The sequence below is a fragment of the Sceloporus undulatus genome, chromosome 8 (assembly GCF_019175285.1).
Source record: "Sceloporus undulatus isolate JIND9_A2432 ecotype Alabama chromosome 8, SceUnd_v1.1, whole genome shotgun sequence".
Lineage (NCBI taxonomy): Eukaryota > Metazoa > Chordata > Lepidosauria > Squamata > Phrynosomatidae > Sceloporus > Sceloporus undulatus.
This window is the reverse complement of record NC_056529.1, coordinates 17485249-17496683: the sequence shown is the minus strand read 5'-3', so window position 1 is coordinate 17496683 and position 11435 is coordinate 17485249. Positions and strand designations below refer to the sequence as shown.

The 11435-nt window shown below is 42.7% G+C and overlaps 1 protein-coding gene across 1 annotated transcript in view; it reads right to left on the bottom strand.

The window, feature by feature from the left end:
• Window positions 1-11052, bottom strand: part of SLC6A2 (solute carrier family 6 member 2) — a 52111-nt gene extending 41059 nt beyond the window's left edge. Inside the window, exon 1 of the mRNA XM_042437909.1 lies at window positions 10611-11052. Within this exon, the coding sequence (XP_042293843.1) occupies window positions 10611-10941 (331 nt within the window). The 5' untranslated portion in view covers window positions 10942-11052. The remainder of the gene's footprint in view (window positions 1-10610) is intronic.
• Window positions 11053-11435: the final 383 nt, after the last annotated feature.

The window sequence follows — 11435 nt, the reverse complement described above, 5'->3', positions numbered from 1 at the left end:
TTACAGAGCAAGCATGCTGTAGTGGTTTGAGTGTTGGACCATAACTCTAGCAACCAGGGTTCGAATCCTGGCTCAGCCATGGTAACCCACTGAGTGACATTGGGCAAGTCACACTCTGTCATCCTCAGAGGATGGCAATGGCAAACCCTCTCTGAAGAAACCTCCCAAGAAAACTCCATGATAGGGTCACTTTAGGGTTTCCAAAAGTCAGAAATGACTTGAAAGCATGCAACAACAACATGTTTTTTTAATCATTTAACTCTACAACAGCCCTTTACTGAAGATGTAAGAAATCTGTGATCCTAACCACTGTCTGTGGCTAATGGGAATACAGATACATTTGAAACTGCCTGATAATGACCCAGACTATACATCCATCTTCTCTCATATAAAAAAACCATGGCTGTCAACAGGTCTCCAGGGTTTCAGGCAGGATTGTTTTCCTAGACATACCTGAAGACCTACAATATTCCCTGGGAGTCGCTCATCCAAGTATCAACCAGGTCTAGCCCTACGTGGTTTCCAAAATCAGACAAGACGATGTGGACCATTGGAGCTGGAGATAACATTTGAATAGCCATAGATTCCCCAAACTTGCTTACTGTTTGTTTGATTGATGATGATGATGATGATGATGATTATTATTATTATTATTGCATCCCCCAAATGCAAACTTTTGTTCAAAGATCTTTTTGTGCAAAAACAAGATTTTGGGGGTGCAAACAAGCTTTTTTCAGAAGAACGCAAACTGGAAAAAAATCTCATTGCAATTGATCATTTTATTGATGTCTTGGTGTGTCAAGATAGCCTTCCTTGTTGAAGATGAGAAAGTTGGTATGTGTGCTTTGCATTGTGTGTGTGAGTGTGTGTGTTTATATGTGTATGTTTTTGTATGTATGTATGCATTCATATACTCTTTACATGTTATTGCAAAGTTTCATTGCTCCACCTTGTGGTCTACAAGATAAAAAAATAATGTTCAAAGCTCCCTTGAGTTTCTATAGAATAAAGGGGGACAAAAGCATGAGAAACAGATGATGACCCTTCCCCATTTCATTGTCACATCATTAATGTTTGGCCTTTGCAGCCAAAACACACTTTGCTTTATAGATACCCATTTTCAACTTTTATCACTCAGTTCATTGACTTCACATTTCCAGCCGCTTATCCTATATATTGTTATAAGTCCACCCAAGCTACTTTGTTCACTGATATTGGACACCTTATACCTTTTCCTTGCTCATCCAAAGGAGGAAGCCAAAATAAGAGCAGTAGGAAAGACATTAGGCTGCAGAGGAGGTGAAAAGGACAGCATGGATCCAAAATGCAGGAAATAACTTTTTAAAAGAGAATGATCCTCCATGTAAAACTTCCTACCAGTAGAAAAGTAACATGAGAAAGAAAGGTGCCATGTCACCCACTTCCTGCACACTAGATTTCTGCCTCATAGGAGGTTGATTTTTAAAAATACACACTTGCAACATGTACAATATATATAGAACAATATTGAAATATAATCCGCCTAGTTAAAAACCTTAAGTGATGCAAGCCAGTGGCAGATGAAAGTGTCCATGTCAGCAGGGTGATAAATCCATCCCAGCTATTTTATCAGATAAACCTCCCTTGAAGCAGAAATCTTGTTGTGTGCCTTCAAGTGGTTTCCAATTTATGGCCACCCTAAAAGGACCCTATTGGCCCCATACAGACAGGCCAAAATAAAGCTGCTTCAGGTCACTTTGGAGGTATGTTGTTTAAATGATGCATGCATACTAAGAGTCCGGAAGCCTCACTAAAGCCACGATCCAGTCCTAAGGACTTGAGCATAGCTTTGGCGCAGCTTCCAGACTCTTAAGACGCATGGGGATTTTGCATGTTTTACTCCATAAAAAATAAATCTTCAAGTTCTGCACCTAACAGATGAGATTTGAACCTCGGTAACTTTTTGCAATATCAATCTTTCACTTCAAGGCTGGTAGAAATCATTTTGCTGCTAGAAGAAAAGGTAAAATGATGCCACCACCATCCCATTCCCCACTCAGAAGCCAATGTGACTGAGAGCTAGAATCCCACCCCCAAAAAAACTCCACTATCAATGGGATACTTTTTTGCACAACATTGGAGCAGGGTAGCTTAGAGGACACCAGGGCACACAGTGCTCTGCCTTCCAACATCATATTGAGGTTGGGTCAAGCTTCTTTTCTGCTGCTCCAAAGAATAAGACATGGAGCAATGGATTCATGCTCCAGGGAAAGAGATGCTACCTAAACATTAGGAAGAACTTCCTGGTGGCAAGATCTGTCCAGCAGTGGGACATGCTACTTTGGACAGTCGTGGAGTCATCCTTTTTGGAGGTTTTTAAACAGAGGCTGGGTGGCCATCTGTCAGGGGTACTTTGACTGTATATTCTTGCATGGCAGAATGGGTTTAGACTGGATAGCCCTTGGGGTCTCTTCCAACTGTAGGATTCTATTATTCTACTTTGATGGCACTCCTTCACCATCAGGATCTCAGGTAGTCACCTCAATCTACCTCATGGTAGGACCAGCCATGTTTCAGTCAATACATCTGTGAAATCCAGATCTTTCAGGTTATTTCCTAGATACAGTATTAATTTATGGGCCCCATAACCATGCTTGTCTGTCCGTGTGTGTGTGTGTGTGTGTTTCGAAGGGAAATAAAGAAGTTGTTACATTCACAAGGAAATACTTTTGCCCAATGACTCAAAAATCTGTTTGTGCTTCGACAAAGCACATGGGAGGAAGAAAACAAACCTAACAAGGGCAGCCAACCGTTCCGTAAAGCAGTGCTACTCAAAGTGGTGATCCTTGGACCAGTGTCGGTTCCTGGCTCATTTCCAGGAAAGAAACAAACAGTTATACCCTATGGAAGTGGATCTCAACCTATGGGTTGCAACCCCTTTCGGGGTCGAACAACCCTTTCACCTAAGACCATCAGAAAACACGTATTTCATATTATATAAAACAAATAATGTTATGGTAGGGGGTCACACAACATGAGGAACTGTATTAAAGGGTTGTGGCATTAGGAAGGTTGAGAACCACTGCTCTATGGGCACAAAGTTAGTCCTGGCACACTGGAAAACAATTAATTGCCAGTCAACCACATCCACTCACCTGAGAAGCCCCACTGGAAACCTTCCATCACAGATTACTACTGGTCTTTCAAGATAGGCTTTATACCTCTAAGCTCTAGAAGGAGATCCCGCAGTTTTGTGATAGAAACCCAAACTGATTTCAAAGGGTTTGTGCTAAACCCCGAGCTTTGAAAAGCTACTTTTGGACTATAGCTCTCAGAATCCACCAACTAGCCTTGGGGAATGATGGGAGCTGTAATCAAAAAGTATCCAACTAAACTTGCATGAATTTCAGAGCAGGAAAGATGCTCTTAGTCATCTCTAAGCTCACTGTCTCAGTGAATACTGTAGGCTCTATTTCAGAGGAACCCTATGAAATTCATGGGGTCACTATAAGTCACCAAGCAACATGAAGGTACATAGAAAGCTAGCATTCTTCATGGGAGGCTGAACTGGGCTGCTGGGCTGTATTTTCTGGCTTGATACCACAACTAGGGTTTGCTGGTGACTAAATGCACCCAGATTTATTTTGTACCCAGTAGGAGAGCACTCAGATTTATATTGGCCACCTAATATTTATTTTGGCCTTCTTTCTTCAGTGCCAAAGGTAGACAAATAGAGTCCTGCAGACTGTCAGTGGCAGGAGAGAAAGAGCGATGGGTCTGGCAGTCCACCTAGCTATTATTCTGCCCCAGGATGAGAGGTTTGTGGAAGGAGGTACCAAATACCTTCTTCTTCAAGATCTCAAAAGTATAACAACACAAGTACCCCTAAATATGTCACCAACAGGATGTGAGCCCATATAATCTGGCCAGCCAGGCTTCAACCACATTCCCCCCAATGTGCATTTCAACACTCAGATGGCCAAGAAACAGTTTTGACCCACTCTCAACTGATGCCTTCCTCCTTCTGCACCATCACATGAACCCACTCCCTTTCTCAGGTTAGAGGCTTAAAATCTCAGGGAATGAGATGCTAATGGCCTGCTGACCTTAAATAGAAAGAGTAAAACCAAGCGTCAGGACCAAAGTCTGAAGGTCCTTCAGGGAATACGGTCCCTGTGGTAGGCTTCCCAAATCTCAGAGACTGGATCCTCCTATTTGGTTCTCAGATCAAGAAGGAGGAATCTCAGGGTGAGAGCAGTGTCAGGCAAAGAATGTGTCATCATGAAACCAGCAGAATATGTCTCCTGCAACAGCATCGCTAGGTTTCAGTTTGAGCCATGAAATCTTAGGGCCTGGGATGTTCCTGAGCTGGCAACCATGTCTTGTGGGTTTCCCTCTCTGAGCTGACCTATCTTCTTGCCTCTATTAACACTACCACCTCATGTTCCTATCTCTTTCTATCTCTGCAGGCCTAACTCTGCTAGGAAAAGGGAGAGGGCAACACAGGTGGTGACTATACATTGCCAGCTCAAGAGCATCCCAGACATTAGCCCTGAGCAGACCAGACCATGCAAAAGGTTTACCTCTTTCTTTGCCAATAAAGGGCAGTTTCATTTTAACCTATAATGGAGAAGAGGGACAATGTGGTAACTTGCAAGACTGTATTGAGATTAGCACAGTGTGTCCAGCATGCAGGCTTCATAAGATCTCATCCGTGACCTTAAAAATGCAAAGGATAAATAAATAACAAAGAACACACACAAAAAAGTATTATCAATATGTAGGAAATGTTCTATTTTATGGTTTTTAGGTCACTCATGAGGAAAGAAAGCCCAGATCTTTTTAATGCAGTTTTTGAGCGCTGCAAGAGGACCATGTTTTTAAATGTGATATGTAGCAAACCCAGAATGGAAATCATCCAGGATCTGGTTCAGTGTGCTGCTCTTAAAGAGAATTGTGAGGAAATTAAGAGAATAACAGAGCAAAAATCCAGGGTAGTAAAGTTGGACTTTACTTAGAGCCAGGTTCTAATCCTCAGTTTTCCTTGAAACTCAAAAAGACTGTATCTACACTGCAGAACTAATGCAGTTTGACACTGTCATGGCTCAATGCTATAGAATCCTGGGATTTGTCATTTTGTGAGCTTTTTGGCCTGCTCTGACACTGTCTGAGCTGTCCTCTGGTGCCACAACAAACTACAAATCCCAGGACTCCATAGGATAGAGCCATGGCAGTTAAAAAGCCTTATCAAACTGTATTAATTGTACAGTGCAGATGCAACCCCAGATTCATTTGGCACGCATTTTCCACGCTGAATGTGTTCTAGTCTCCCTCATCTCCTTTATCACCAAGAAACTGAGTGAGCCAAGCACCGATTTCTCGACTTCTTCCACGGTCCTGCCAAGAGCTCTCCATCTGTTAGCCATACCCTCTGTTCCTCCAATGTGGGACTGGCTGGGTCCCAGTGAGGATTACAGATGGAATTACTCCAGCAAAACATGCAAAGAAATAGCATGTCTCTTGACAGAAAGAAACTAGGAAGAGAAGGCTTGAGCTGTATGTGTTTTGCATTAGACAAGAAGGAACTTAGGATTCTGCTTGAAAAAGAATCTGAGTCCTGGACCATCTAGTTTGGGGCTGTCTTTGTGGACTCACAGTGGTTCTTCTGGGTTTCACTGGGGATCAAACCTTGGACTTTTTGCATGCAAAGCATGCACACTACTACTGAACTACAGCCTTAAATTACACACACACACACACACACACACACACACACACACACACACACACAGTATATATCTGTGTCTAAAAGTCTCCTGTTGATTTATGAAGACCCCATGGATTTCATAGGGTTTTCGTAGGTAAGGAAAACTCAGCGGTTTTGCCAGCTCCTTCCTCTGAAATATAATAGACTACAACACTTTGTATTTATTGACTTCCTCCCATCCAAGGACTAACCTACATCTAACATCGGATGGGATCAGGTGCCTTTAGGGTATTTAGGCCCTAGTATAAAGCCTTTGCCTTTACCTTTATGAAGCGATGAGGGAAGTCCAAGCATAGTAGGCTCAAGTACTCATGGTTCTAAGGACTTTTTTAAAAACCAGTTCATAGGAAGTTGTTTTATAGCATCTCGGTACCTAAAGTCAACCAAAGCCATTTTGGAACATATAGCAAAAAACCCAGCACCATTTCTTCTTTAGTAGTAGAACCAGAAATTTTAAGTAACAGACCGTCTACTGTACTCTCATGATATCCATCATTTGTTGTCTCTTTCTGGCCGCATGTAGTCCAAAGTCTGCATTGCAATATCTGATGAACATAGTGCATTTTTGTGAGTAAACACACTGAGAATTGATCCTGGTGCAATACCCCATGCTTAACTGTGCTGCAAAAGAACTCATGGGGCATACATTCTTCTCCTTAACTCCCTCTTCCCCTCAAAAATCTACAAAGGCGTAAGATTAATGAGTCACTTTTCATGCAAAATTGAGCACTGAGGTGGAATCTGCACTACAGAATTAATCCAGTTTGACACTGCTTTAACTGTCATGGCTCCATCCTAGAGTAGTTTAGGGTTTATAGTTTGTTGCAATCAGGAAACAGAGTTATCTGACCAAGAAAGCTAAATATCTCACAAAACTACAAACCTCAAAATTCCATAGCCTTGAACCAAGGCAGTTAAAAGTGGTGTCAAACTGCATTATTTCTGCAGTGCAGATTCAGCCTGGAATACAGAAACATTATCGTTTAGATTTATATACCACTTTTCAACCAGTGACTGTTCCAAGTTGGCTCAGTTTCAAGGAAAATTTAGAACTTGAACCTGGATCTGCCAAGTCCTAATCCAATGCACAAACTGCTCTACAACTCTGATTCTTTGCTCTGTTTTTGTTTTAGGTCCTCTTTGAGAACAACACACCTAACCAAATCCTGGCTGATTGCCATACTGAGGTTGCTGAATATCAGGTTTTTAAAATCCTGCAGGAAAAGTCAGGTAGAGAATATGACTGAGGAAATAAAGCAGTTTGACATCACTTTAACTCCATGTGTCAATGCAATGCAATTCTAGGATCTGAAGTTTTGTGAAATATTTAGCCTTCCCTATTAGGGAGCTCTGGTGTCCCACCAAATTACAAATCCCAAAATTTCATAGCATTGAGCCATGGCAGTTAAAGCAGCATCAAACTGCATTAATTCTGCAATGTAGCAGCAGCCTCAGTGTCCCCCAGAGAGTTTCATGGCTTGATAGGGACTAGCATCAAGATTGCACAAATCTCAGTCCGATGCTATCATCCAAGTGTGGGAATCTGTGGAGCATTTTTGCTCCAACAACCCACTGCTGGCCACATCTTCTCTTCCCAGTGCATCAGAAGTGACTTTGGGCCCCTTCACACTATACAAATATAGCGCTACAATCCACTTTAACTGCCCTGGGGGGTGCATCCTATGGAATTCTGGGACTTGTAGTTTGGTGAGCCATTGGAGCACTCTGCCTCCACAAACTGCTAATCCCATAACTGCCAATCCATAGAAAGTTGCCAAGGAGGTTAAAGTAAAGTAAAAAAAAAAACAGCACTAGAATTGCATGGTGTAAATTGGGCCACTTCCATACACCATGTAAGATTGGTTTTCAGTGGGAAAGAGAGGGGTTTTTTTGTTTGGGGGTGTGATGCAAAATTGAGGATGGCATATTTTGAAATTTTGATCATGCCATTTTGTTTAAATCGGGGGCTTGGGAGCATCAGTGGAATGGCAGAAGGTTTGGGGACTGCAAAGGTGGAGTGTGGGGTCCCAAATAGGGTTCTGCTCTAACCACTACACCACAACAATGCTCTCTTCTCCCCCCCCCCAGGCTTCTGATGACCCTCTATTAAGAACTACACATCCAACCAAACTCTGGTTGATATTAATTTCAAAGCCATGAGATACAACATTACAATGTACTGCTACTCAGCCCAAGAAATAGGTTCTTCATTGCCATGCACAAATAATTTAATTTTACTCAAACAATATTTTTGGTTTTCTTTCTGAGTAGTAGCCTAAGAATAATGAAATAACACCTTTCCTGCATACTGGTGCTTTTTTCATTTTGTGGTTGGTTATTTGGCTATTTATTTATCGCTGCAACAATCCTGCAAGGTAGACCAGACAGAGAGTGTGACTAGTTTACAGTCATCCTAGTTTCATCCAGCTCACTAAGACTAAAACCCAGATCTGCCAAGTCTCAGTCCAATACTCTAACCATAACATCACACTGTCTCTCCATATCTAATTCTTCTCTCTATAGAAAATGATGATCTACTTCCTCAGATGCATGGAGTATTCAGATGCATTGAGGCACCACCACACTTTGGCAGAGGAGGCTAACAATGTTGTAAAACTACAAATCCCTGCTTTCCATAGGATGGAGGTGCAGCACTTAAAAGTGGTATCAAACTGCATTATTTCTACAGTGCAGATGCATCCCCAGTTGGGCTTTTAATGCTGCACAATGGTCAATTGCAATGTTACTGATGCTCTCAAATTTTATTGCATGGTAGCAGCAGGAGAGGCTGGATGGGGAATTATTTATTGCTCCAGTATTTTATTTATTTAATTAACTGATATCCCGCCTTTCTCTCAGCATGTGATCTAAGGCACCGTGCAACATTTTAAAAGCACAATGCAATCTGAAAAACCTCTTAGTACAAACGTACTCCTGTATGCCTTCCTGTCTCTTGACTTTTAAATTTCAAAATAATATTTATGCATACAATTCTCAGGGACGTAGCCAGGATTTTAGGAAGGGGGGGGGTCCAGACTAAGTGCCACCATTATATTGGGGCTTGGGTACGGCGGTGCAGCAGCACGCGCCATTCATTTTTCTAATGGAAGGGGGGGGTATGGACCCCAAAAACCCCCCCCCCCTTGGCTACATCCCTGCAATTCTGTGCCTAGAACATGGACATGTGATTTCATAAATACAGGGCTCAGTTACATGTTTTTCCCCTCTAGGGCAGACCAGAATGGAGGAAAGTCATGGTGACCTCTTCATTTCAGTAAACTTGTTACAGACTACTAGATTGAACCCTAATTTATTTATTTATTTATTTATTTATTTATTTATTTATTTAAAATATAATAACGACTGGAATTTGCACAAGACCACAGAAAGCATAATTCCAGCATTTGAACTCAGAGCCCCTGCCCTTCCAATCAGAAGCCAATACTTTCAAAGTCTTCAGATACATTCAAAGTCTAACTATGGTATTCCTCTCCTCTGTTCATTTATACCCAGCCATATCTGAACAATATCTGGATGAAGAGATTGAGAAAGAAAGGAAGAGAGTGGGTATCTAGAGACAGAGTGTGCATCTACACTATAAGGCTCTTTCAAAGTGGCATCAGTTTGATATCACTTTAAACACCAGGGTTTCCTCCTGTGGAATCCTGGGGTCTTTCCTTAAGTGAACAACTCATAGCTGCTTGCTAGTGTTGTAATTCTGGGGAATAGTCCACCAGAAAAGCGTTCTAAAGAGACAGCCTAGTGCAGTAGTTTGGGCTTCAAACTATGAGTTTGGAGACCTAAATTCAAATTCCTGTTAGGGCATGGAAACACACTGGGTGACCTTAGGCAAGTCACACAATGTTGGCCTCAGGAGCAGACAATGGCAAGCCTCCTCTGAACAAACCTTGTCAAGAAAACCCCATGCTAGGTTTACCCAGGTGTCACTATCATAAGTCAAAACTGACTTGAAGGCACACCGCATGCAGATTTAGAAAGACCCAGTGTGTTGTAGTTGTTTGAGCATGGAACTAGAACTCTACAGCCCAGGGTTTGAATCCTTTCTCATGAATGGAAACCCAGTGGGTGACTTTAGGAAAGTCACACTCTCTCTGCCTCAAAGAAAAGCAAAGACAAAGCCTCCTCTGAACAAATCTGCAAAAATGTCCACCAATACAACTAAATGCACCTCAAAGTGTTTGCCAACTGTGGAATGCAGTCACCGCAACAGTGAGAAGGAGGGAGATTTCAGGGAAAGGAGGAATGTAGTCACCCAAAGAGTGAGAAAAAAGAAGATGCCAGGGAAAGGAGGAATGATAGATAGATAGATAGATAGATAGATAGATAGATATCGTTTATTACAGTCATAGACCAGCAAAATTTGCACCAGAGACATCTAAATATGAGTTACAAATATTTACAAAAATGCAAAACCATAAGTATACAAATATGTAATAGCATAAAAAGAATTGTCAGAGAAACATCTGAGTGATGACAGACTCACAGGGATTACACCTATGTGTATAGCATTTATTCTCTATCCAGAGACACCTGAATATAAGTTACAAATAGTTGCAAATATACATAAAACACAAATATAAAAGTATAAAATGGCATGTTAAAATTAGTCAGAGCTGCCATGTTTTTAAGCAGGAATGCAGTCACCCCAAGAGTGAGAAAAAAGGAGATGTCAGGGAAAGGAGGAATGTAGTCTCACCTAAAGAGTGATTAAAAAAGGAGAGGTTGGGAAAGGAGGAATGTAGTCACCAGAGTGAGGGAAAAAAGGAGATTCCAGGGAAAGAATGAATGTAGTCACCCCAAGAGTGAGAAAAGAAAGGATCAGTCAAGGAAAGCTGTGCCTTACCGCCTCCGTTCTTGTAGCAGAGGTAAGGGAACCGCCAGACATTGGCCAGATCCACCGAGAAGCCAATCACCGAGAGCAAAAAGTCGATCTTCTTGGCCCAGGTCTCCCGATCGGGCAGGGCAGCCTCTGGAGAGCTGTAGGGGATGGTGTTGTTGGCAGGGCTGTCCCTCTCCAACAGGCTGGTGCTGGTGTACTGGACGCCGTTCTGCTCCTTGACCAAGATGAGCTCCACATCCTTCTTGTCCAAAGGGCGCGGGGCTGGAGGGATGGCAGGGCCACCGTCCCGGAGGGGCATCCCTGCTGAGCCCCTGGCATCCAAGGGCTTGATCATACTCCCTGGGAGGAGAAAAAGAATCAAAAAGAGGCAAAGGAGAAGAAGAGCTGAGGCTGTGAGGGGAAAAAAAGAAAGAAAGAAGCCAGGAGGCGCAGCGCTCCAAAGCTCTCCAAGAGCGCAGCGCAAAAACGCACAGAGGAGAGAGCAAAGGAGGAGGAAGAAGAGGAGGAGGAAGAGTCAGAGGAGGAAGGCCAAGGGAGCAGAGGGGTGAGGAGAGCCCAGAGGCACCGCCCTGGCCCCAACCTAGCAGAAAAGCCTTCCTCTTGGGCTCCTCTTCCTCCCCCTCTTTGGACAGAAAGCCTGCCAACAAAGTGGTACACACCTCTCTTGCGCTCTGTCCTTTTTTCCCTGCTCCTTCTCCTCCTGCTCTTTCTCCTCTTCTTTCCAACACTGGTTAGGGTCTATCTTATCTCTCCTCTTTTCTTTGAGCCATCACACAAACACACAACAAACACACAAAAACGCTGCAAATGCCAGGGTACCCAACCTGG